Raw genomic sequence first — 26,592 nt, forward strand, 5'->3', positions numbered from 1 at the left:
TGGTTTTATAGTTTCTGGATGTTGGCTGTTGATGGGATTACACAGCTCTGGGGGCAGTTTGTGGGTATGACTGCCTAGCTACTGGAAAATGGGGGATTTGGGCAGAAGAGGCCAAGTTCCAATCTGAGCAGACTTGGTGAGCTCAGCCCCAGGTCCTGCACACCTGGGTTCCTCTGCTGGTTCCTTCATGCATGAGGCTCGTCCAAACTTGTGGAGAGAGGCCTTGAGCATGGCTGTGGCTGGGTTCCAGAGGTCTTCAGCTGTCGGGGCTCTGCTCAGGGTGGGAGGGAGACTCACCAGGGCCCCTTGGAGGGGGTGGGTTGAGTCTCCAAAAACATTACAGATATAAAAAATACATAGTATGAGACTAATACCCAAGGACAGTAGAAACAAGGGCCAGGAAGATTGGTCCATGATTGGAAGCTTGCCACACGTGGGGAGGAGAGCAGCGAGGATAGAGAAGGGACCACTATGACAATGACAGTTGGAAATGATCACTCTGGACAAGAACTGAGTGCTGAAAGGAAATAAAGGTATATACACGATAACCTTGTAGCACGTATATTGCAAACCATAATGTCCAGAAGAGGGGAGAATGGGAAGTGGGAGGGAGGGAGGGAGGGAAGGGGTGAAAAGAGAGAGAGAGAGAGAGAGAGAGGGAGGGAGTGAGGAAGGGAGAGAGGGAGGGAGGGAAGAAGAGAGGGAGGGAGGAGGAAGGGAAGAAAAGAAAAGTATCTGCCCTAGAGTCAGATTGGAGGTAGGGAGGGAAACTGGAGACACTGGTGACATGAAATGCACACTGGTAAAGAGCACAGTGATTCAATTAAAAACAAAATTTTTTTTAATGTATAAGGTGGATGTTAAAACAACCATCTTTCCAGGATCGCACTGGTTCAGAAGTTCCCCGTGCTCCTGGTATCGGTATGGCCCAGCAAGCTATTCCTAGCGAGATTTGCCATATCCTCCGTATTCCCCACAGCCGGTCCTTAAGGAGGCCAAGGAACTGGTTTCAAAATCACTTGGGTTGCCTTCACCGGGAAAATGGGCTGAGCGCTGGGTGGATTTAAACACAGAAGGGATTTCTTATTTTGCAGACTGTCACTAACAACGAAGCAATAGGGGAAGGGAAAGAAGCCTTGCAGGACAGGGCGTGATCAAAGTGCCACCACTTGGAACTTAAGGTCTCCAGGGGCTGAGCAGAAGCCGCGGGCCGGGAGGCGGGGGGCGGGTTCGGGCTCCTCCCCGGCTGGCCACGCCCATTTACCCCGCCCCAACGGCCCCTCCCCTCTTGCCCCGCCCCCATAGGGCCCCGCCCCCACGCCCCGCCCGGCCCGTAGCCCGCCCCCAAGGCCCGGAAGCGAAAGCCGCCCCGCCTCTTCCGAGAGGGGTCACGACCCGGCGGGCGGGGAGCGGGCTTCCGCGGGGGTCGGGCTTGCGGCGGGGCTGCTCGGAGCCCCCGGCCCGGCGCTATGTCCCGGAACCTGCGCACCGCGCTCATTTTCGGCGGCTTCGTCACCGTGATCGGCGCCGCCTTCTACCCCATCTACTTCCGGCCCCTGATGCTGCCGGAGGAGTACCGTGAGTGACCTCTGACCCCCGACCCTCTCCGCGCCGTGACCGCGCGGGCGGGCGGGCCCGTGACCCCGACGCACCGCTGCGCCCGTGGCATCGCGAGTGGAGCCTGCGGGGCGCCCCCCACCGCCCCCCGAGACCCGGCGGTGACGGGGACCGCAGCGTGCACATAGTAGGCCCACGCGCGCGCGCACGGCCTGCCCGCTCGCCCCGCGCCTCCCGGGGCTCGGTTCCGGCCCACGGGGGCGCCGAACGGACCCAACCCCGCGTGGAACCGGGTGCCCGATCCCGCTTTGCACATGGCGAGACTGAGGCGCGCAGGGGACGTGCCGTGCCCGGACGCGGCCAGCGAGGGGCGGAGCCGACAGAGGCCGGGCCAGTGCTCTGCCTGGGAAGAGCAGCTTTTGTGTTGTTTTAGTTTTCATAAAGTTGTTCACAATCATTTGTTACATTCCGTATCCAACACCGGCCCCCCACCGTTACACCTCCCCACCACTGTTGTTTCAGATTCCCCGCCGCCGCCAGCGCCCGCCCCAGGCAGGTCCTAGTGATTGATCTGGCATTGCTCGGGCATTGCTCGCCGGGGCGATTCCGAGGGTGATCGCAGCAGGCTTCCCTGCAGGGAGGCGTGTAGGAGACTGCCGGCGTGTCGTTCCAGGTTGAGCCCTGTGTGTTCATGTCGACACTGGTGGCCTTCTACTTTATTGGGTCTGAAACAGGGACCTGAGATGGGGTGGGGGGAGGTGCCCCCCCCCCCGTGGCCCCCAGCTGGAGGTGCTTTATTGTGCCTCCTTTCCTCGCCCACTGATGCCCGAGTGAGGATGTTGCAGAGATAAGCGGTCAGCCTGGGCGTTGGGGTTCTTCCTCTCTCTCGAACCTTTCCTCTTTTTCTCTTTCTTTTTGATTTTGCTCTCTCCCTTCATTTTAAGCTGGCTGCCCGCCCTCTTGCCAGAGGTGAATACCCAGGGAGTGATTTCTTCCCTAATCACTCAAGTCCCATCATTTTTAAAGCCAGACTCGCCTTCCCTGAGACCTACACCTCAGCGAGGATTAGCACTTGGATGCATCGGAAACCATCTGTCAGGGAGAAAATATTAGACATCAGAGGCTCATTTCTGTCCTCCAGGAAACCAGCGTCATCTTGAAGATGGAAAAGGGCCAGCCTGCCCCTTGAGACCGTTGGTGCAGGCGCGAGGGCTTGGTGTGAATGCTCTCTGCCCTTGCAAATCGGCAGCATTTGGTGTCTGTCGAGGAGCCAGCGCTTTTGCCCCCACACCCAGGTGTTGGCAGCTTCAGCCAGTCAGCCGGCATGGAAGTGGCCCCTGTGCCCCCTAGCTGAGATTTCCATGGGCTGCTGGGGAGCACTTCGGTCCCTCTGTCCCCACTGTTCCTTGCTCCTGGTGACTTGACTGAGTAAAGTTGGGGTGGGGTGGGGGGCTGTTTTGGATCCCACTTGAAAAGTTCCATTCCTGCAGTGAAGACTCAGCCGGGGACCATGCTATTCCCCAGGGGACACCTGGTTCTCCTGGGGAGCTCTTAGTCACCGCGGGAACCAGGGTGGAGAGGGGCGTGTTAATGGTGTCCTGCTGGGCGGGAGTCAGGGTGCTGCTCTGCTCTCTGCGGGGCCTGGAGCACAGGCTCCAGGCTGGGAACCTGCCCTGGGCCAGATGATGGAGGGACGGATGCCTGGGGCTCCGGGTCCCAGCAGTCTCCTTGGGAGACCTGGAGCAGTTGCTGGCCCCGTGGCCGGAGACCCGCAAAGCAGGCTCTTGTAAAGGCTTAGTCCACGCGGCTCTCTTTGCATTTTTATTTAGTTTATTTATTTAGGTTTTGCGGCCACACCTATTGGTGCTCAAGGGTCACTCCCGGCTCTGCACTCAGGAATTACTTTTTACTTTAACTTTTTAAGATTTTTATTTATTTTTTAATGTTTTAATGAATCACCATGAGGTGCAGTTACAGATTTATAAACTTCCGTGCTTATGTTTCAGTCATACAGTGATTGAGTCCCCATCCCTCCACCAGTGCCCATTCTCCACCATCAGGAATCACTCTTGGCGATGCTCAGGGAACTGTATGGGGCTCTGGGGATTGACCCCAGGTGGCCACGTGCAAGGCAGACACAGGTGCAGTCTCTCTGGCTCCTGCCTTTGCATTTTTAACTGGCTCACAGTCCAGAGCGACCCACTTTCTGGTTCCGTTCTAACTCATGTGGCGGTTAAGGGAAAGCCATGGTTCTTCACGTGGGTGATGGCTGATCAGTTCCTCAGAGAGTCTGGCACTCTCCAAAGCACTGCCTCGATGTCGCCACGTTTAGTTCTCATGTCAACCCAGTGGGATTTGCACTGTTTTTTTTTTTTTTTTTTTTTTAAAGCAAACCATTCCAGTGGCCAGAGAGAAAATCTATCCAGTAAGGCAGTTACCTTGCGTGTAGCCCACCTGGGCTCCCTCCCTGGCACCACATAAGTCCCATAGTGGTGGTGCTCCGGCTGTTGGCGCAGGGGGTCGAATCCAGGGCCCCCCACATGCAAGGCACGCCGTCTCCCACTGAGACACACCCCGGGCCCAGCCTCTGCAGTTTGATCCACTGATGTGGTCCAAGATTGGGGAGATACTTGGTGGCTTGGGGTAGATCTGTTTTTGCAACCACTCCCCATGCTTTGAAATATTTGTTCTTATTGCTGGGTAAAAGAGTTCTGTATGTGTTGATTCCAAGTCAAGTTCCTTAGTTCTGTTACTTAGATATCTTGAGTATCTGATTAAGTAACAAAGCTAAACTATTCTGATCGTCATCACTGTTCTTGTTGGGGATCATTCAGGGCCTCTCACATGCAGAGCATTCACCTCACCGCTGAGCTGCTGCTGGGTGCCCTAGAATAACCTGGGGGTTGATGAAAATGGCATTATGTAAGGGCCCTCTGTATGGCTCTTAGGATACTTTTGTCCTTTCTTTAGTATTTTCCTGGCTATAGCACAGTGGGTAGGGCGTTTGCCTTGCATGCGGCTGACCCGGGTTTGATTCCTCTGCCCCTCTGGGACAGCCCGGCAAGCTACCGAGAGTATCCCAGCTGCACGGCAGAGCCTGGCAAGCTACCCGTGGCGTATTCGATATGCCAGAAGTAGTAACAACAAGTCTCAGTGGAGACGTTACTGGTGCCCGTTGGAGCAAATTAATGAACAATGGGACGACAGTACTACAGAGCAGTGCTATATATATTTTACTATCTAAACTTCATGATTAGATAGTAAAATATATATATATTCCTCTTATGTTCCACCTTTATTTGTCCTCATTCTCATAACCAGTCACTACTGGGTTTGTGTTTCCATAGGTGTCATCCCCCAGAGGTGCACAGGGGGTCTTCGGGCTCCCTGGGAGGCTCAGGCCCAGGAGTGTGGACCTGACTTGGCAGTACGTGGGCCCAACATTATGGTATTTGTGGTCTGTGGCACTTGGGGACCACCAGGGCCACCCCCAGCAGTGCTGGAGTTAGGACATGCTGTGCTGAGGACTGGACTCTGGGGCCAAACACCTCAGCCTCCGCTGGACTTAAAAATCCATCTTAGGGGCCGGAGACATAATACAGTGGGTGGGGTGCTTGTTTATGCGTGGTTGACCCAGATTCAATCCCTGGCACCCCATATGGTCCCCCAAGCCTGCTAGGAGTAAGCCCGAGCACTGTCGGGTATGGCCCAAAAACCAAAATAAATACATATATTTTTAAAAATCTGTTCTAGTGGCCGTAGAGAAAATACAGCCGGTTTGGCAGTCACCTTGCAAGTAGCCCCGCTGGGCTCCTTCCCCCGCACCACGTACAGTCCCAGGGCCCGGCCCAGATCCCTGAGCACAGACCAGGACTCAGCCCTGAGTGTGGCCAGATGTGGTACCCTCAACCCTTGCAAAAAAAAAAAAAATCCATTCTAATAGTCTAAACTATGAAATTGATTTTCCTTTATATTTTATTAATATATTTACATTATTTTCATAATTGTATTTGTTTTCCATTCTTTTTTTCCCCCTCATCTGCCTTTAAAGCCTCTTTCATTTTCTCCCCACTGCTAGTTTGACAGGTTAGTATTCTCTCATACTTTTGTGATTATTGTTGAAAGTTTAGTCAATATCATTTCCAAGTCCTTTGAAAATATACAAAGTCTCTGCAGTGGCAGCCTCTCCGCTGACTTGGAGCCCTGCAGTTTGCACCCCCCATCACTGGGCACCTCTGCTTTTCCAGCAAGTCACTGATGCCTCTCTTTCACCTGTGTTCCTTACTCTCCCATCCCGCTTTCATCTGCCTCCTTTCTACTCTCCGTATTTCTTCATTCTGAAATACATCTGTTAATAGATCTTGGTGAGAATCTGTAAAGTGGAGGGGAAAAAAAAGCCGTTATTGCTTGGCAGAAAACGAATATAGCACTCCAGGTCTTCCTCCACGCCTGAAAAGTCTATTGTCGTGCCGTTTGTTCTCTGAGTTGGAGCATCTCGAGTCCTTGATGAAAATAGCTCAGTGAACCTCCGCCTCCCAGTGCGGCTTGGGGGGGGTCTTGGCTCCGTCATCGGGCGCTTCCAGCTTCCCTCTTTTCGGTCTCACGGACTGTATGGGAAGAGCGGACAGGCAGAGGGCTTGGCTGGCAGGTGTGACGTCCCGGGTTCAGCCCCCAGCTCAGCAGAAGGGTCAGGGACAGCAGGTTGGCTAGACTGGTGGTTGAGGAACTGGGGAGCGATGTTGGCTATGGGGCTCCCCCCCCCCCCCCCCGCCCTTTGTGCTTCTCCCCCTGCACTCTGGCTCTGCTCTTTGCCTCTTTCGGGCTTCTGATCATGTCACAAACTTGTATTTCCCCAGATTCCTGGGGGTGCTCCGGGGGAGCCAGGGTTCTTGGGAAGGACAGCCCAGTATTTGAGCAGTGCAGCCAGTGGCCAGCGTAGGAGGAACCCAGGCCAGGCCTGGCCCAGAAGTCAAGCCTGCTGGGTCCCGCGGTTGGGCCAGCCTGGTTCTGGGGTGCACGGGGCCAGCATCTCTGCTGGAATTACCCTCCCTTAAAGTGCAGGGATGCTCCTGTGCCTCTTGTTTCTCGTGGGTCTGGGGCTTCTCTCCCTATCCCCCTCGCCCCGCGGTGCTCAGGGCTTACTCCTGGCTCTGCTTGTACTCTCGGCGCATAGATGGGCACTGGGGATCAAACCCAGGTCTGCCACGTGCACGGCAGGTGCTTAGCCTGCTGTGCTCTCTCGCTGGCTCTGTCACCTGAGCTGGAAAGCAGGCCCGTCCCATTGCGAGACTTCCTCCTTCCATGTCATTTGGACCTTCAGCCTGGCCTTCAGCGCGTCCCCTCCCGCGGCCAGGCTGGACTGTGTGTTCCGAGCGGCCCAAGGCCATCTCTGTGCAGGACGCCGCCGTGCCGGAATGCAGGCGCCGGAGAGGGCGGCTAGGCGGCTCTCCATCCCAAACCCTGGCTCCTGGAGGGAATCCCAGATGTTGCGTTTTCCGCCTCCATCCTGTGGAACAGCGGGGTCTGTCTGAGGAGCTCACGACTCGGGAAGAGTACAGGTGCTGTGACTTGAAGCCCAATCTGTCTCGGCGTGTTGGCGCGAGGCAGAGTCTGAGTCTGGCGTCTTAAAAATAACACGGGCCTAGGGCCCGGCTGCGCTGCCCGCGCGGGCTCGTTCCCTGTGATCCAGTTCACAGTGAACGAGAAGGGCAGAGCCCGACATCGAGGTGGGACAGTCGCTTCCAAGGTCACTTAGCCCATGAGTTGCTGAGCAGACGCCGACCTCCCACCTGACCTTGTCCGCTGCTGAGAGAGAGCCAGTGCCCAGTGTGACGAGGCCCTGCTGGCCCAGCCTACCCTTCTGTGCCCACTCCTCCTTTTGTGCCATCCCAGGAGACGTGAGCCCTGGGGTGACCTGAAGCAATGGTAAAAACACCCAAGGGACAGTGGGAGGACGCAATCCCGCTCACGCACCAGGCCTCGGACTCGGTGCAGCATGGACGGCTGCGGCACGGGCCTCCCTGCATTCACTGCGTCCGGCGAAGACACGAGTGTTGGCAGGGCTTTGAGGGGGCCTGGTGCCCATCTGTTTCTTGATGGCCTCAGGGTCAGGTGATCTCCAGATGAGTCTCCGCAAGAGCAGCTGGCAGGAGGCCGGAGAAGTCCCTCTTAGAGTGTGTGGCTTTGAAAACAGTGGAGGAATCGGCACAGGACCCACCATTGCTAGTGGACTTGCTGCTTCTGTTGTTTTCATTCGTTTCTTTTTGTTTGGGGGCCACACCCGGCAGTGCTCTGGAGCTACTCCTGGCTCGCACTCGGGAATCACTCCTGGCAAGCCCGGGGCGCCATATACGATGGCGGGGATCGAACCCAGTGCCCATGTGCAAGGCCAGCGCCTTGCCTGCTGTACCTTTTTTGGTTGTGTATTTTGTTATTAAAGAAATAAGACTAAGCAGTAGAGAAGGTGAAGAACCGTTTGGTAAACGTCTGTGTCACCTACCCCGTCATGTACTAGTTCCAGACACCGCAGCCCGTCTGCCGTCTTGCCCTCCCTCAGGGTGCCGTGTCAGCTATCTGTGCGCCCTGCGTGCACGTACGCCACCCAGACGCCCAGGGCGCTGTTTGTGCCTCTTACAGTGGCGACTGTTCACCACCAAGCTCTCGTTTCTGCCGGCTCCCCCCACCCTGCGCTCGCACCCGGGGCCTGTGCCGTTGCTCCCATGCTGTCGCTGTCGCTGCTGCTGCTCGCTCGCTCACCCCAGTCTAGGAACTACTTTTGCCTCAGTGGTTCTTTGGCTAGAGACAGGCTGTGGGGCGGGGCGCATCCTGAGGTGGCGGGCCCCCTAGCCAGTGGAAGGGCTCTGGGGCCGTGTTGTCCCACAGAGACCCGCTGTGGACCCTCCTCCCCTAGGGCCATGGCGTCCTGAACCCACCCGTCTGCTGCCTGGTCCTGCAGGCACCGAAGCCCCTCCCACCCTTCCCTACCGCGGCCCCTCCGGCCCGTTTCCTTCCTGGGCCCCACCCTCCCTGTGCTACTGGGTGGCCCCCCAGTTTTGTGCCGTGACCCCCTTCCCCTGTATGTGACCTTCGCGACTGACCTGGGAAACACGCCTTGAGCTCCTCCAGGGCAGGGCGCTTGGTCCTCGCATGCCCCAGTACCCGGCCGCGCCCGGGTCCATCCCGCAGTGGCCGCTGGCCCGCAGGGTCGGCTTCCTTTCCTGACAGCCAGGAGTCACTGGGCGAGAAAGTCGCTCACACATCATTGAAGCTGGTGACAGGCAGGTGAGCGACTCCTCAGTTGAAAGGACAAATCTCGCCCTGCCGCAGCACCAGGGGGCAGAGTCGGCTGCCCCAGTGGTCCCTCCCAGCCCCTCCCAGCCAGGCCCACGGCGCGGGCCCATGTCTGAAACATCTCTCACCCGAAGACGGGCTCACTTCGGAAAAAGTCAGTCACTAGCGTGGCCTGACTTGTTCCCAGAGTCAAACCCTGACTTCTCCGTTTGCCCTTTTCCTGAGGTTTACAGGCGTTTGTTATTTCCCTGATGATCGCAAAATCGAAGGCTGTTGTCAGCCTCGTCAAAATGTACGGCTGAGTCCCAAGGGCCCCGTGGGTTTTCCTTCCAGCATATTCTGGGCTCACAAATAAAGCGTCTTTGTGTCCTCTCATGAATTTATCCAAGACTGCTCGGGCCTTCAGAGTGTGTACAGGCATGGATGGATGAATCGGGGAGAGCGGTGTAGACGGGAGGTTAATATACCCGGTTGTCATTGGGTGGGAGCCGGTTCCAAAGATCGGTTTTAAATTGCCTTGTCCAAGCCAAAAAAAGAAAAGGGGGTGGGGGGAAGAGGGTGGTTGCGTAAGGACAAGGATTATAAAGAGATTATGGTCTATTTAAATAAATCCCCAGCCTCTCTCCAGCCTCATTAGCAGTCAGCAAGGAAGTGGGAAGACAGGATCCCTCCCGCTCCCCCCAGCCCTCCCGCAGCCTAGAGGGGATCTGAGACCCGGTTCTCCTCTCCTCGCCCCCCAGAGCCGCTCACTGCCGTGCTGCCTTGCAGTACCTGCCCTTGCGAGCGTGCTGGGCGCACCAGGGTGTCTGAGTTCCGTAAGTCTGGAGGCGCCGGGTGCTGTCTGGAGGTTGTTTTTTCCTGTCTTTGGTGCCAGGGATGTATCCCGGACCTCCGTCCGCAGGCCAGAGTCCCGGCAGCCCTGTCTTCCAGCTGTCACCTTCTGTCTTCCGTAACACTGGTGTGGGGCCTTTCGGGTCTGGACAGTCGTCTGGGCCTGCGTGCGGCGTGAGAATGTCGTCCGAGTTTTGGCGAGTGTGGAGGGTGGCGCTGGGCTCCGTCTGTCAGGCACGTGCCACCCTGGGAGCTGAGGCGCCGGCAGGTTCTGCCAAGCCCCTGGGGGCCTGACACCTTGGAGGCGCCTGGGCAGCCCGCCGAGGGGGGAGGGAGAAACGTTTTGTCCTCGGAAGGTCACTGTCATGTCCAGGTGCCTCCGCCCCGGTTGCCTTCCACCTGCTCCTTTCCCAGTGGCCAGAGCAGCTGCGCCCAGTGGGCGTCGTGGCTTCTCTCTGCCGCTCTTCACATCGGCTCGCAGGATGCACACGTCCCCTGCCGCCCGCTCTTCTATTTGCCAAGGCAGAACTTAGCAATGATGAAACTCTGTAGTCGGTCACTTAGGATCTACCCTCCGTTGCGGCGGCCCCGAGTTCACGGCCTCCCCCTGTTTCTTGTGACTTTCTGCTGGTATGAGTTTCTGAGGCTTCAAGGGCCTGAGTCAAGAGCGGCGCCTAATATGAACTAAGCACTATGTGGGAACTTAAAGAAACACTGCCGGCCTGATTACAGCAAAGGACTGATTACTCGACGTCCAATGACTGTAATTTCGAAGTAAACATCCTCTGGCTCCAAGTCCTGCCCCCCGGAGAAGCTGCCATTTGTCATCAGGATACTTAAGACAATACATCCTTGTTTTCACAGACCTTGGCTTTATTCTCAGCCACTTCCAGAGGGGTGCCCGCATGCTTGAGGCCCAAAGACAGAAAACGCACGTTTCTCTGGGCCCTGCCTGTTGGGCACGGCCCCAGCGCAAGCTGCTGGAGCTCCAACGCGCTTGCTAATTGGCACAGCACCTGCGATCAATTAGGGAAGCTTCAATTATCCAAACCGGAGCCACCCACCCAAAGATTAATTTTCTGCTCTATTTCCTATCAAAAACATAGCAGCTTTCGCTGTGGGCCTGGTCCTCCAGCGGAGTGCATTTCAGACAGAGAAACGACATCGTTTTCTTGTTAATTGTACTTGTTCCTTCATGGCAGCAGCCTTCCCCTCCTAAAATCATGCCCACCCGTGCTTCTGAAAATCTCTTGTTCCATTGCCTTTCCAAAGTGCTGAGATCACCAAGAATCGATGTGAGCTGCGTGCTTTTCTCTGGAAGCCTGGCTGCCCGTCTCACGCCCAAACTACCCAGCCGGTCTGCCCTGTGGGTCCTGGCCTCCTTATCCGAGAGGGCTTGGGGTCAGGGTGTCTCAGAGTGTCCTGTGGCTTTCAAGTGATACAGATTCCATGTAACCCCCCCCCCCCCACACACACACACACACCCTCCCCTCCCCAACACACTCGCCCCCTGCTAAAACCCGTTTTTCATTTTTGTTTCACAGAGAAGGAACAGGCCGTAAATCGAGCTGGAATTATTCAAGAAAATGTGCAGCCACCAGGTACTTAAAAAAATCCACCCAGAGTCTCATTTGGGTGTCCACGCGAGCCGCGCCGTGGTGAGAGAGAGCTACGGGCTTGGAGGCCCGAATATGAGGTCGCTGTTTATTTCACGACCTTTGCCAGCTTTTGAAGCTCCACCCCAGAGTTTGTTTCAGTACTTCACGGCAGCATCTTTTTCTGCGAGTTTGCACGTTCCTCTCTTTGCATTGGATAAGTGGGCATAAACATGTAACAAGTGTGCAATTAAATATGAAGTGTGAATCGCTGTTTTGCAGACTGATTTTGCAGGCACCTATTTAACTGCTCCCCTCATGGGAAAATTCTGTGTGCCTCCGAGCTGTCTTAATTGAGGGCGGGATTCTGCTTTCTTCAAAAGCCCCAAAGTTCCCTTTCTGGCTGAGTGCTTAGTTACTCCAAGATGATCCAAGTTGGCAAATAGGAAAAGTTTCCAGGCTTGTTAACTATAAAACTCGTATTATTTGCTGCAGCCTTTTTCTTTTTTTTTTTCTTTTCTTTTTTTTTTCCCCCTTCCCTAGACAAGATACAGAACTTCCTGTGACAAGCTTGCTAGTTCTTTTGAAAGTTCTCAGACCCACTGTGGCTTCCCTGGGACCCTGTGATCAGCCTGCACCATCCCAGACTCGTGTCCACTGTCCACCTCACTCTTTATTGGGGGGTGGTGCGTTTAAAAAACAAGGCAGGCTCGTTTCTTTCCCCTGTTTTCTCTCCCTGTAGGCTTGAAAGTGTGGTCCGATCCCTTTGGCAGGAAGTGAGAAGGCTGCCGCCAGCTCTGGTCGTGCGAGACACCTCCCTGCAGTGGTGCTCGCCGTTCTGCAGCAAGGGCGCCACTGACCTCACCAAGGGCAGTGGCACAAGAAGAAAATGGAAAGGTCCTGGCTCGACGTCCTAGGATGAACCAACCCTCGCTTCCCTTTCTGTCGGACCCGCAGCAGCTCAGGCTGCTGGGAGGGCTTTCTTGATTCTGCTGACTTCCCTACACGGTGCTCTCGGCCCGGCTGTTGGCTGTGTAGGAGACCTCTCTCCATCTCTCCTGCTCCCCCAGCCTGGCCTGCACTACTGGTCCACGCGACCAGCTGTCTCCCGCAGATCCACGACTGCCCTGCTCCCGTCTCTGAAATAGGAATTCTCCATCAGGAATCACCATGCGGAGCAGCCTCCTGGGGCTCTTTGAAATGTGAACGTCAATAAAAGTCTTTGAGGACAAATGCATTATGCCCTTTAAGAATAAACAGTTCAGCTTAACTGGCTCTCATCTAAGGTGCTTGCTACAAGTCGGAAAGCAGATAGGAAGCAGGTGGAAGTCGACGGGGTGCATGCATAGTAGAAATTGAGGTGGATTCACCAGTGGAAGCGTGTATATTAAAATGATCGATCCCTTTTTACTTTCATCCTGTTGTGTGGTTTGTTTTCTTGGGGGTGGTGGGTGGGAAGAACTTTATTTTCTTTTTAATGAACACGGACTGGAGCGATAGCACACAGCGGGTAGGGCGTTCGCCTAGTACGAGGCCGACCCGGGTTTGATTCCTCCGCCCCTCTTGGAGAGCCTGGCAAGCTACCGAGAGTATCCCGCCTGCACGGCAGAGTCTGGCAAGCTACCCGTGGCGTATTTGATATGCCAAAAACAGTAACAACAAGTCTTAAAATGGAGACGTTACTGGTGCCCGCTCTAGCAAATCAATGAACAATGGAACGACAGTGCTTAATGAACACATTAAATTAGACCAGGAAGTCTTACTTGACTAGACTGCAGCATTTGACTTGATGCTTGGGTGGTATTTGCCAGTTTGTAAACAAGGTTGTTTTTTGTTTGTTTTTTAATTTATGTTGTTTTTGGGCCACCCCTGGTAGTGCTTGAGTTAGACCTGGCTCCGCACTCAGGAATTCCTCCTGACGGTCCTCAGGAGATGCTGGAGATCAAACCTGGGTTAGCCGTGTGCAAAGCAAGTGCCTTCCCCGCTGTGCTCTCTCCCCAGCTCCAACAAGGCCTTTTAAAGTTCAATGGCAAATGTGTGGAGACAAATGCTTGCTGTGGGTACGTGTGAGAGCGCTTCTTTGTCTCCAGTGCTCCCCTGGCCCTGTGCTTTGGGAGAGACACCCAGTGTTTTATTTGAGCTCTCCCTGGACACGACTCTCAGCCGTCTTCAGAGTCTCTGCACAGCGACCTCATCTGATGGAGGACTGGGAGTGGGCGTTAGGAGAACCGGCCCAGTCGTCTAATCACTGTCAAAGAAGAAATAAGACGGTTCATTCCCAAGCCCATGTGAGCATGTGTGGTGGACACAGGCGTTCCCTAGCATTGAACTAATGAGCCATTTAGAACCTCATAAAAGAAGTTGACTCAGCCCTGCTACAGTCAACCGCAGTTTCTCCACGGAGGGAGTAGCAGGAAGTCGTATCACACAGTCAGATGGTCTGTAGGTGCCTGGTGGAGATTTCTTTATGGTGGAGGCCGGCCCGCATACCATCTGCTGGGAAGGGGTCCAGGTGAAGTGCGAGTGTCTCTGTCAGTGTGGGGAGTTGGGGGAAGCCTCTCCCGCCCCCATGGCCTGCTGGCTGGGCCGGACTCAGTCTCCTCTCCTGGCCCTGACAGAGCCCTTGACCCAGGGCTTTGTGGAGATGGGGACTGGCCTCCCTGCCCCGTGCTGCTGGGGGTGAGGCCTTCCTTAGGCTTGGAGCTTGTGAGCCCTCAGTTCCCATGGGTGCTCGTGGGTTGTGCTGAAAGGGCTCCAGAGAGGGGATCTAGGTCAAACGCAGTCAGGAAGTGTGGAGATAAAGCTTATGGATTTATTGCTTCTGGCTGGATGCTTTCCAAGAGAGGCAGACCATTCCCTCGCTTATTTCCCTCACACATTACCAGACCTTGTTTCCCAGGGTGCCTTTTGGGACTAATGACAAGCAGTTTCCTTTGGTGGGCCGGGATCGTCCTCTAGGAAGCTTCCTAAACTGTGGGTCACCAAAAATATGCAGGAATTTTGGCACCAAAGCTTCTGGATGAGCAATGACCAAAAATTAAGTTCAAACCAAGTGTATAATAAAACCCAGGTGTCTGACTCTTCACCCATGTTCTCTTTCTTGGGTGAAAAGAAATTGGAGCTGGGTCTAGGTTAGTAGTTCTCCCTGATGGGTTGGATCCAGGACCCTCTGTTTATATTGTTTTTTGGCTATACCTGGTGGTGCTTGGGGCTTAACTCCTGGCAGGCTTGGAGAACCATGTGAAATACTGGGAATCAAATCTGGGCCAGCAGTGTGCAAAGCAAGCACCTGCTTAACTCTCTCCAGTCCCTCCAGAGCCCTTTTTTCCTTGTAAAAATGTTTGAGAGAACCAAAGCATTTATTTATTTATTTGCTTTGGGTCACACCCGGCATTGCAGAGGGTATACTCCTGGCTCATGCACTCAGGAATTACCCCTGGCAGTGCCCAGGGGATCTTATGGGATGCTGGGAATTGAACCTGGGTCGGCAGCGTGTAAGGCAAACGCCCTACCCACTGTGCTATCACTCCTCCAGCCCTGCATTTTTTTTCTTCCACACCCAGTGGTGCTCTGGACTTCTGGCTCTGCACGCAAGGATCACTCACAGCAGTGCTTGGTGGGGGGTCATATATATGGTGCTGGGAATCAGGATCAGGCAAGCTCCTTAGCAACTGGGCCATGTCCTCAAACCATATATGTTTTTATAAAAATATTTTTATTTGATCACCATGATTTACATTGCTATCAATAATAGAGTTACAGGCAGATGGTGTTTCGACTGCCAAAACTCAACTCCAGTATCCCTTCCGCTGATATCCCAAAGTTCTTTCCCCTCGCCTTGCTATCTGAATAAGGTCTTAGAAAGTACAGGGTATTAAAATATGAATTTAAGAATGTCAAGTTCTGCAGGGCCACTAGACATTTTTTGTGAAAGCTTATTTTCCTAGGCTATTAAGTAGGTCCGCAGTTCCCTTCATGGCCAACTTACCCAACAGCGAGGTTCTCGCTGGCTTCGGTGTCCCTGTGCTGCTGCATCGCGGGCCGTAGCCTCAGGAGTACTTTCTGCACAGCTACAGAGAATGGACGCAGAAAGGTAAGTCAGCATTGGAAGCATTGTCAAAACAGCTTGACCCAGCAGAACCCCGAAAAGACCTCAACCTCTAAAGGTCCCTGGGCCACACTCTTGACTTCTTGGGTATTTTTTTCTTGGACGTGTTCTGACACTTTGAGAATGGGGTCTCTGGACCAGAGACAGAGTCCAGGACCCAGAGCACTTGCCATGCATGCCGCAGACCCGGGTTTGATTCTCGGCACCACATACGGTTCCCCAAGCACTGCCAAGAGTGAACCCTGAGCACTGTCAGGTTTGGCCCAAAAACAAAAAAAGAAAAGAGAATTGGGTCTCTGCAGTTGTTCTCCAAAATAGTTGCTAAAGTGAACTAGCACTTTGCTCGTTGCTAAAGTAGATTAGCAATCCATAATTGAGGGAAATGAGAGGGAAATAGACACAATTTATTGTGCTTATTTTCAAAATGAGATGGTTGAACCTTTTATTTTCCTTGTCAGGCAGTGACCTCTTAGGAAGCCTTGATTGACGTTTGGGTTTGGGAACCATACAGTGCTGAGTCAGTGCTCAGAGCACCATATGGGGTGCCAGGGATTGAACCTGGTTGGCTTCATGCAAGGCAAACACCTACCTGCTGTACTATTCATTCTGGTCCCAGCCTTGGTTGACATTTTTAAAACATCTGTAGCAGAGGCCGAGCCAATGACTAATCACCATCCTCGTTCCGTGGACGTTAAACTGTGTGGCTGGTTTTTCCGTCTCTGTATTGACTCAGGAGAAGGTTAACCACACCTGTGGGCCAGCTGTTTCACCACACTGCACAGTGTGTTTGGGTCATTACATGAGCTCCATTACCCCTTTTCCCCGTGCCCTTATTTATTTTCCTTGATGTTTTCTCATCTTGTATTCATGATGTATTGTTTCCCATCTTGCATTCTGCATGAGAGCCTTCATTTTTAAAGGAAGCTGGACATAAGAGGATGCATTCAGTTGAGCATGCACTTACTGTCTTAGGACCCAAGAAGTAGTACAGTGGGTGCTTGCCTTGGGTGCAGCTGACTCCACCTCAGTCCCCAGCACCACATATGGTCCCTGAATATTGCCACGAGTGATCCCTGAGCACAGCCAGGTATAATAACTCCTCATTTACTAACTCCCCCCACCTTCCCACCAACCTAATGAACAAAAACCCCACCAAAAACAACCGTGTAAATTCTTGTAAGGGAAATGTAAATTCATAGGTGAAATGAAAATGATAAAGAAAATTACAATTGCCTTGAAATGAGTGCAGCTTTTGCCTGTGGGAGTTTGCCTGAGTTCAGTTCCCGGCACTGCAGGGGTCACTAGGGACTTCTGGGATTAGCTCACAGGCACCACTGGATGTGATCCAGAATCAAACAAAAGTCTACAAAACTTGAGGCTATCTGCTGCTGCTCGCCATCTGCAAATCCCTTCCTGTTGCTTAAGCTCCTGGTTGCAGTAGCACGGTCCTGCAGATCTAGGTGTTTCTGCAGCAGAATTGCTTCCATAAGGTTACCAAAGGCACAGGCTAGGACATCCCCAGAGGCATTAGCATGGCCCTGGAAACAGCCCAAATGCCCATCAACAGTACGAGGAAGAAATGACTCTGAGACACCAGCCAGGGGAACTTGGTCCAAGCGCGCGCATGAGTGCAATGCACCGAATCATGCACGCCTTGCAGAGCAGTTGCCAGAACATATGCTGTTCCGATTTTATTTAGATAAAGGCAAAACTCGGGGCCAAGGAAACCACACGGTTACTTTCAGGGCAGGCCGGGGGAGAACGGTGAGGGGCAAGTGCACATGAGGTCTTGAAGACACTGATAACGTTCTTAGATCTTGTTATGGTTTTATTTGTGTGCAGGACAGATAACTGGGTTGAATCTGAATCTTCCCCCACTCCTGGAACCCGTGAAGTGTGTCCTGCTTTGCTGGACGGTCTGCAGAGGGGCATTAGCTCTTCCCTGGAGCCCCGGCTTAGCCAGCAGGTAGCAGCTAGATGACCCTGCCTGATGTCTCAGCACTTGGAGACACTGGGCAGCTCTGCTTCTGCTGAGTCAACTGGTCTACTCCACACCCTGATCCTCAACAGTGTGACAAGCACCAAGGTACCCCTGGTCCTGTAAGATTGAGGAGCAGTCCACAGCAGTCTCCTCTTCCCAGGCTCTTTCCATGATCAAACATTATGAAAGAAAACAACTTATAAAACAATGGAGTACCTTGGCTAATTTTATTTTTTTAAATGAAGCAAGGTAGTTTTTATTGAATGATTTCACTTAGGAAGACATGAGGAAAGAGAAAGAGAGAAATGTGTGTTTAAGAGAGAACATATACTTCTGAGTGGAAAGAGCAGAAAGAAAAATGCATGTTCAAGGGAGAAAAGGGCTTGAAAGAGCAAGATGCCTTGTCTAAACTCCTGGGCACACAGTCAGCCAAATGCCAAATGATACAAAAGGTGTTTCAGAACCATGTCATGGAAAACCCGAGTCACAATCAGCGTATAGTGACACTGTCTCATTTTAAAGAGACTTGGGGCTGGAGCAATAGCACAGAGTGTAGGGTGTTTGCCTTGTATGCAGCTGACCTGGGTTCAATCCCCAGCATCCCATATAGTCCCCCACGCACCACCAGGAGTAATTCCTGAGTGCAGAGCCAGGAGTAACCCCGGTGCATCGCCGGGTGTGACCCCCACCCCCAAGAGAATCTGCACCGTGCCTCACCACCTTTCCCTTGTTGTCCTAGTTGCCGTGACTGGGGGCTGAGTTCTTGGTTTCGTTGCTCACACAGTTGGTTGTGGGACCAGGGATAACCGAGACCACAGTCAGCAGGAGGGGTTGGTGTCTGCCATGGACTGAAGGTCTCACGCCAGGAAGCAGACGCTCTCCCACTTAGCACATCATCATTTCACTAATACGAAGGTCACAGTTGCTAGTCTTCTGTGGGTCATTTCACCCAGTACCATCAAGTCATGGCAAGTTGTGGGCTTTACCTCACCTGCTTGCCAGCTGCTCTCTTTGCCCAAACATCACTTTCCTTCATCTGGCATGTGTGTGTGGGGGGAGGGGGCATCTAGTCCCATGCCCACCCCAGCTTGGCTCTGCCCTCTCCCTTCCTCTCCTAGCTTGGGGGTAGGAGGGGAGGGGGGCAGGGCCTCCAAGTGCCAATCAGGGCATAGTACAATCAGCTGGCCATGGGGATTGGTTCCACCCTGGGCTTGTGGCTCAGACCCAGTGCAGCAGATCCAGTAGAGGTCCACTTGCCTTTTGTCTGTCTGCAGCTTCGGGGAGGGTCTTATTCTCTCCAGGCCCCAGGGACGACTGGTAGAGAGGATGGCCACCCACCGTCGCAGAAGCAAACGGCAGCTTCCTGCCCACCCCCAGATTCACCTGTGTCTGCAGCAAAAGGCTCCCTCCGCATCAGTCGCCCGTGTTAATGAATTCCCCTTCGCACCTGTTTAGATGGGCTCTTTGTCTTGACAAGGCATTTCCGTTTTGTCTTTTAATCATTTTCCCGAGCCCTGATGATAGCGTGAGACTGAAATAGAAGGTTGGGGTTCATTGGAGGGCGGGGTGTCTTCAGTTTTGCAAATCGAGAAGTATACAAGGCCGGGAGTCTATTCAGTTCATCTGCCCCGTGTGGAAAAGAATAAGGCGGTTCAACACGGTCCAGCCCCTCCTCTGGCTCAGCTTCACTGTTACTGTCCCTGAGGGGCTGCTGGTGGCATCTGATGTCTACCTGCTGTGCTCCTGAGCTCTGGCTTCCTTCTCCTCTTATCTCTGCCCCGCCTGGCAGCTGTGAGGCGTGGGAACCGGTCCCATCCTGGCTTTGCTGCTTCTCATCTGCAGTGAGATTGGGAAGCAGTTGGCTGCGGTTCTGGGACCTGGCACCAAGTGAAAGCCAATGCCTCTTCTGTGGGCTGAGTGGCATTGCTCTAAATATATCGTGAGGGCTTTGTGACATCTGGGTCACCCCGAGGTTGCAGAGGGCTACTTGCTTTGTTTCCTGCATTGTTGCTGCCATCTGGAGTGTTTTTTTGTTTTGTTCTGTTTTTTTTTTTTCTGTAACAAGACTTTCCCACTGGAGAACCATGTGTGTGAGCAATCGAGTGAGGGTGGCAATGCTGCGTCGTCGGCCAAGTCCCTATTCCGCACCCGAGGGCAGCCTTGGACTTTTTTTTCATCTTTTCTAAAATAGCCTCTGTTGTTTCTCTCCCCCCCACCCCCCCGCCACTGTTAACTCTCATTTGATTAGTGAGCTAGTGAGTAGTGAGACATCAGAACCATAGGCCAAAAGAAAAATTAATATAAATTTCCTAACAGTGGACGGCCTATTACTTTTTTTTTATTATTATTATTGAATCACCGTGAGATACAGTTAAAAAGCTTTCATGTTTGAGTTTCAGTCATACAATGATCGAACATCCATCCCGCCCCCAGTGCAAATTCCCTACCACCAATGTCCCCAGTATCCCACCCCTCCATCCCATCCCTCCCCCTGCCTCTGTGGCAGACCATGTCCCCCATAATCTATCTCTACTTTTGAGCACTGTGTTTTGCAATATAAATACTGAGAAAAATAGCCTCTGTCGTTTCAGCCCTGGTGGCGTCCACCGCCTGGCGGGGGTGCAGGGAGGCACACACCCGAGTGCTTGCAGTGGGGGAGGGCTGACTCGGGCAGGAGGGAATCAGTGTAGGTGGCAGTGAGTTTCCACTCCTGACCTTCCCTGCCCAGTTCAGGTGCCCTGGAATACATTGTGGCCACTGAGGTTTCACCAACACGATGCAGGAATATTGGGCACCCAAGGGCGAGGGCACCCTTGCTGAGTTCGGTCAAGGCGCGCACCTCCGAGCAGCTCTGGTGTAGGCAGTCGCATCCAGAAGAGACAGGCGCCATGTCAGGTTGGAAGGACTAGAACCACGGCGGCTTCGGGGATCTACCCCGTGGGATCAACCCAATCTGCCTCTGACAGGGACTATTTTCCAACTTTTTTATCTTTTCCCACTCACACAAAATACACAAGATAGAAAATACCACCCAACTGCTAATACACACACACACACACACACACACACACACACACACACATTTTTGTGATGAAGAGCAGGGCTAGGTTTTTGCTGCTCCCTAACTTTAGAAAATTAGGGCCGGGGCTTTGGGGGAACAGTTAGACAATGGACTAGGAATTTCCAGGGCCCCGTCCCTGGCCCCATCAGATATATATATCTGATGTATGCTGGGCTGCAGTGAGTCCCTGAGACATCATAACGCAGGTACTCAACCTGAGTGTCTTAGTGTGACTGTGTTTGGAGATGTGTGTCTTGGACAGGGATTAAGATCGGAGAGTCTCGCCTTTAATCCCTTATGCTGACCGTGCTCAGAACACAGACCGGGGAAGAAGATGACCATCTTGCACTAGGAAAGATCCCTCCAGGAGCCTTGACCTTGGAGTCATCTGCCCGCACCCCGCTGGGGGCCGCGGCCTCCCTGTTCTTCTACTCAGCAGTGCGTGATCCACGGCAGCCCGCGGCTGTTGGAGCATCTGCTGTCATTATTTCTCCACAACAACATCTCTGTGCTGGTGGGTCACGGGCCTTAGCTTGAAGGTCGTTGCCCCTGCAGGCTCCCGGTGCATGTCGCCCACCTGTGCAGGACTCTTCAGAACCCCCCAGACACCGCTGGTGCCTCCCCTCCACATCAGTGCTCTCCTTCACGCCAGGGGCCACCCGCTTCCCCTTATGCAGGGCCATTCCACAGTGGTTCAGAATCTGTCCCCTTCACCCCAGGGAGACCCTGAAGTTGCCAGCTTGGGGGAACAGGATGGCTCCCGCTTTGGGATTCTATTGACTCTTTGGCAGCCAGTGTCAGGGCCAGCTGGGGTTTGAGGACCCCATGACCTTGGGCAACAGATGGAAACGCCCTCTAAACCCCAACTGGGCTCCAGTGCTGGGCGGCGGGGTGGGGGGGGTGTACCTCTTTCAAACCTCCCAGTCCGACCGGAAACCCCATGGTGCTCCCACGCCGAGGCCCCCTCTCCCCCTGTGCCATCACTCTCCGAGGTGGCAGTCCCAGCTGCTGTGGCCTGTGTGGCACGCCACCCTCCCAGCAGAGCCCAGCGTCTCTCCTGGTCTCCCGGGGGCGCCTTCTCCTGGCGGGCTGGGCAGACAGACAGGCAGACAGATGCTATCCTCGCCACTCCTGACAGGCCTGAATGTGGGGGTGTACAGATGGATGGCACGTGTGTGGGCCTCTTTAGGCTACCTGGGGGACAGATGAACTGGCCCCCTCCTTACCTGTGAGTCCTTCCGGAGGGACCGGCCGTGCCTGAGGGAAGACATGGATGATGTGTAGAAAGGACCGGTTGTGAGGCTGGAGCGATAGCACAGCGGGTAGGGTGTTAGGGTGTTTGCCTTGCACACGGCCGACCCGGCTTGCTCCCCAGAATCCCACATGGTCCCCTGAGCACTGCCAGGAGTAATTCCTGAGTGCAGAGCCAGGAGTAAGCCCTGTGTATCACTGGGTGTGATCGCGGACCCAGAGGAAGCCCAGGGCCATGCAGGAGCTCTCTGAGGACCCCACAGCCCTGCCTCTGGGACCTCAGAGCTACCGCAAGCCAACAGCTGGCAAGAAGGTTCTGGAAACTGTTACAGCTGACTGCCACCAGCCTGGGAAAGGACCCTGAGCTTCAGAGGAGACGGCAGCCCCAGAGGACACCTGCATTTTCTTCACCCAGTGTTGGGGTCTCAGCAACTAGCCTGAGACTTGGAGCAAATCCCCTGCCCCTGAAGCAAGAGCTGGCCCTGTTTGCAAAGACGCCGGGGCTCGCTCCAGCACTGCCCACCGTAGGCACTCTGGTTGAGGGTGGGGGGCGTGACTGTGACCACCGGCCCACACTGATAACCCGGCCCTAAGCAGGATATGCAAATCCTTAGTTGACATCAGTACCGAGCCCCACGGGATGAACGTGCTGTACGTGAGAATCCCACCCTGAATATATGTATGAAAAACCCTCTGTAAGGGCCAATACATGGAGAACTGCTTGACCACCAGACTCCCCCCCACCCCGCGGCGTTGGCAGGAATCCCACGGTGAGCAGAGGGCCAGGGCAGAGGCTTCTCCCCTTCCCACTCCCTCCCCTTCAGGGAGTAAGTCCGGTGACTTTGGGGATCATACTCCAGTGTGCCGGGGTCGACTGCCCAGGACCCCAACAGCCCGGGGAGACCATGACAGAGGCCCAGCTAGCCACTGTGGTCAGCTGACCCTGGCCACCGAGAGAAGCTGCTTGCACGGCCTCAGCCTGCGGAGCTGACTTGGGACACTGTGTGGGTCATGGACACAGCCCACTTCCATCCATTCTTCACACAGGTGTCCCCCCGCCCCGCCCCAGGCCACTCAGACCCCTCTTGTTCTCAGGAGCCTTTTTGGTTTTTCTGGTGGTGGTGGTAAGGTCATATCCGGCAATGCTGAGGGATTACCCCTGGCTCTGATCTCAGGAATCACTCTTGGTGAGCTCGGGGACCCTAAGGGATGGTGGGGATCCACCCAGGGGTTGGCCGCAAAGGCAGAGACCCGAGTCCCGGGCAGCGAAGGCCTGTTGGACGAGTGAATGGTGATGTTCACTCATGGTGGCACCAAGTGCAATGCATCAGTTGTGACTTTTGTTCTGTTTCTCTGTTTGGTACGCAGGGCTTATCCCTGGCTCTCTGCTCAGGGATCACTCCTTGGCGGGCTCAGGGTACCAGATGGGCTGTCAGGGATCCAACCCGGGTTGGCTGCGTGCAAGGCAAGCGCCTTACCCACTGTCCTGTCTCTCCAGCCCCTCGTTGGCTTTTAACAGTCAGAGGCTTCTCGAGTTGCGGGCTGAATGAGGGCTAGAGACTGAGCACAGCGGCCACTCAACACCTTTATTGCAAACCACAACAGCTAATTAGAGAGAGAGAACAGAAGGGAATGCCCTGCCACAGTGGCAGGGTGGGGTGGGGGGAGATGGGATTGGGGAGGATGGGAGGGAGGCTGGGTTTACTGGTGGTGGAGAATGGGCACTGGTGAAGGCATGGGTTCCCGAACTTTGTATGAGGGAAGTATAAGCACAAAAGTGTATAAATCTGTAACTGTACCCTCACGGTGATTCTCTAATTAAATATAAATAAATTAAATAAATAAATAAATAAATAAAATAAAATACAAGATTTCAGAACAAAAAAAAAAACCAGTCAGAGGCTTCTCTTGTCTTCTCTCTGGTGAAACTATTACTGTCCACCTGATGTCCCAGCCACTCACCCTAGAGGTCGGTTACGGACAGTCCCCAAGGCGCACATGCAGCCTGGTCTCTGTTGGGGCACTCGCTGAGCAAAACTGCTATGGCACGAACCCTCAAGGAGCAGTGTTCAACCAGCGAGGGTTGGGAGCCTGTGGGGTGCTGCCCAGCCCCCTGCCCTGTGACAGCCGCAGCTGTGCATGGTGGCACTTCACTAACGAGCACCCTCCTTCTCTTCCTTCCCTGTCCCTCTGTTCACTTCACTTCCCAGAGGAACCATGTGTCCCTAATGCCTTGTTTTAGGGACTGCATTTCGCCACGGGACCCCATAAGTCTCCTGGTTTGAAGTGAGAAGAGTGGAAGCCACTTTCTATATACATGAGCTGTGGGACCAACCCGACATGTCAGCTCAGATAATCTGGAGGAAGAGGATAGAATTCATCCTCGTTAGGATTTTAGGGCCAGAGAACTACAGAAGCTTTTGGCCCAGTAATTGGATGCCCAGCTTTGCAGGGACAGGGTGTCCCAGGTAATGGAGGTCACAGAACCACTTTCACATTGCGCTAGTCTGGGCGAAACTATTTCTTTTATTTTCTTTATTTTTTCCCTTTTTGGGTCACACCCAGCGATGCGCAGGAGTCACTCCTGGCTCTGCACTCAGGAATTACTCCTGAAGATGCTTGGGGGACCATATGGGATGCTGGGAATTGAACCCGGGTCAGCCGCATGCAAGGCAAACACTCTACCCACTGTGCAATCGCTCCAGCCTCTAGGTGAAACTATTTCTCATGACAAAACCCTGTAACCTCCTCTTGGAGGGCCGGAAGCATGATGCCTCTTTAATGGCGTAGTGTTCTGATCCCCAGCAACAACGGTTACATATTTTTGACTGATTTTTACCATGAGAAGAGGCAGTTTATTGATTCACTGGGGGTCTAGTTTGAAGGGCCCTTTCTCAGCAGAGGCTTTGGGTACCAGCACGGAAACCACTCAGCGACTCCTGCCCCTTGCTTTTCCACCGGAGGCAGCAGAGGCCAGGACTGGGCAAGGTCACTCCACCAGCGGTGAAGGGCCACACTCTCCTCACTGCCCACGGGAAGGGCACAGTTTACTTTCGAGAATCCGGGCTGGTCCTCCCGTCTGGGGAGCATTTCCAGAGTCAAGCACAGTGAGCACATTTGAGCCATTGGGAGATACATTAGCTGCAATGACACAAAAATGCTGAAATGTTTCCAATACCAAATGAGCGTCTCCCTGGGAAACAGCTGCACGCGGGAAGATGAGCTCCAGGAGCGCCGTAGCCGCGCCACAAGCAGCCTGGCGCCCGCCTGTCAGCTCCACGCCAGCCTCCCCGGTGGGCAGCGTGACCTCTCTCCTAGGGTGTAGAGGGGGGGAGGCCAGGCTGTGAACACAGCACAGGGGTCGGGGACTGCACCGCCCTCAGCCACATCCCCCCAGCCCTGCGCACACTCCCTGTCCCTCTCCCCAGCAGTGCCAGGTGTCGCCCTGGAGGCCCCTCGGCTCCCCCAGGTAGCCCTGATGGTGCTGGCGCTGCAGCACTGGGCCCTAGCACTCGACCATCTTGTCCAGTTGGCCAAGAACCACTGGGAGTGACCCCTGGGCCCCGTCACTACTTGGGAGGTCTCCCTCTCCCCCCCCCAAAAAAAAATGTAGGGAGGAGGATTTCATTATCTAGTCGGGAGGGGTGGTTTCATGTTTTCAGTCTTTGATGGGAGCCTGGGTGACGGCTGTGTCCGTCCACGCCTCAGTTTCTCCCTCTGCACATACAGCAGTGCTGGAGAGAACGCAGGGGCAAGGTGCTGCCTGCCCTCACGCAGCCCCTCTGCTTCACTCTCCGGCATTGCAGATGGCTTCCCGAGCACTGCCAGGTGTGTTCTCTTTGCAGAGAGCCAGAAGCGGGCGCTAAGCACTGCCAGGTGTGGTCCAAAACAGGACAAGAAAACCCAAAATGAAAAAAACACCCACAAAACATCCATATAAAGAGAGCATTGATTCCAAGCTCTCCGAGTCCTTTTAGCTCAGACATTCTGAGTCCGAATGCCTGGGCAGTGCCCGCAGCGCCATTCAACTCTCACAGTTTCTGATTTGTATTGGATTTGGAATTGATTTGTTTCTGAGATTGATTTTTTTTTTAAACCCAAGTGAAAATAAAATGACACCTTCCCTTCAGCCAGGCTAATCCCAAACAAGCAGCTCCGTAGTGAGCCAAGAGTGTCAAGGAGAAGCAGAAGTGAGGGCAGCCAAGGTCTCGGGAGTGGCCCAGGGGGTCCGAATCCTGCTGCCCTTCAGGCCAAAGGTCATGGGACAATTGTTCTTCTCCGCATGATGGCAGAGGAAGGCAGGCTCAGAGGCGGTACCTGACTAGCCCAGAAGAGGGTCTGAGCCAGAGCATGGGTTTCCATAGGTCTTGTTCCTCTGTTCATTCCTTCGGATTCTTTTTTGTTTTATTACATTTGCTTTGGGGCCACACCTGGTGGTGCTCAGGGAACTGTGCAGTGCAAGAGGCAAAACCCAGGCCTCCTGTCTGCAGACGAGGCACTCAGCTTCTTCCTGACCATTGGCTTCCCCAGAACTGTTAGCGCGACGCTCATGCCATGCTGACCTGCCCTCTCTGGGTAGGAAGGGGCCTTCAGGGACCCACACAACATCTTGGCCATGTAGTTGAATGTGTGTGGTGCCATGCATTGAACTCAGGGTCTCACCCATCCAAGCAAGGCTCCAGCTCCAAGGATTGAATTCTTGACTTGGTTTGCATGTGTATGTGTATGAAGGTATGGTAATAAAAGAATGCGATTAATTTCTGGCTTCAAGCACAACTTCCAGACAGTCTAGGTCCAAATGATCGGGCGCCAGGAACAGCCAAGTCCTTAGACCAGCAAGGCCTGTCCGCCAGCCCCCAAGGAAAGTAATTTTCACAGCCCGCCTCTCAGACTTCAGCATTGCAGTCGCAAGTTTTGG

General features: G+C 54.0%; 1 protein-coding gene across 1 annotated transcript; it reads left to right on the plus strand.

Moving 5' to 3' along the window:
* The first annotated feature begins 1,372 nt into the window (after window positions 1–1,372).
* SMIM20 (small integral membrane protein 20) lies at window positions 1,373–12,689 on the plus strand. Its single transcript, XM_055140660.1, has 3 exons — window positions 1,373–1,578; window positions 11,223–11,279; window positions 12,016–12,689. Exons 1-3 carry the CDS (start codon window positions 1,470–1,472, stop codon window positions 12,051–12,053), a joined length of 204 nt encoding a protein of 67 aa, XP_054996635.1. The 5' UTR covers window positions 1,373–1,469; the 3' UTR covers window positions 12,054–12,689.
* Window positions 12,690–26,592: the final 13,903 nt, after the last annotated feature.

This window comes from Sorex araneus, chromosome 5 (genome assembly GCF_027595985.1).
Source record: "Sorex araneus isolate mSorAra2 chromosome 5, mSorAra2.pri, whole genome shotgun sequence".
NCBI classification, from domain to species: Eukaryota; Metazoa; Chordata; class Mammalia; order Eulipotyphla; family Soricidae; genus Sorex; species Sorex araneus.

Bases quoted from the DNA above. Each gene is read 5' to 3' on its own strand.
- SMIM20 (XM_055140660.1), top strand. From the start codon at position 1,470: ATGTCCCGGAACCTGCGCACCGCGCTCATTTTCGGCGGCTTCGTCACC. The intron at 1,579-11,222 runs GTGAGTGACCTC...TTTGTTTCACAG, and splicing joins GATGCTGCCGGAGGAGTACC to AGAAGGAACAGGCCGTAAAT. The intron at 11,280-12,015 runs GTACTTAAAAAA...CTCTCCCTGTAG, and splicing joins AGAAAATGTGCAGCCACCAG to GCTTGAAAGTGTGGTCCGAT.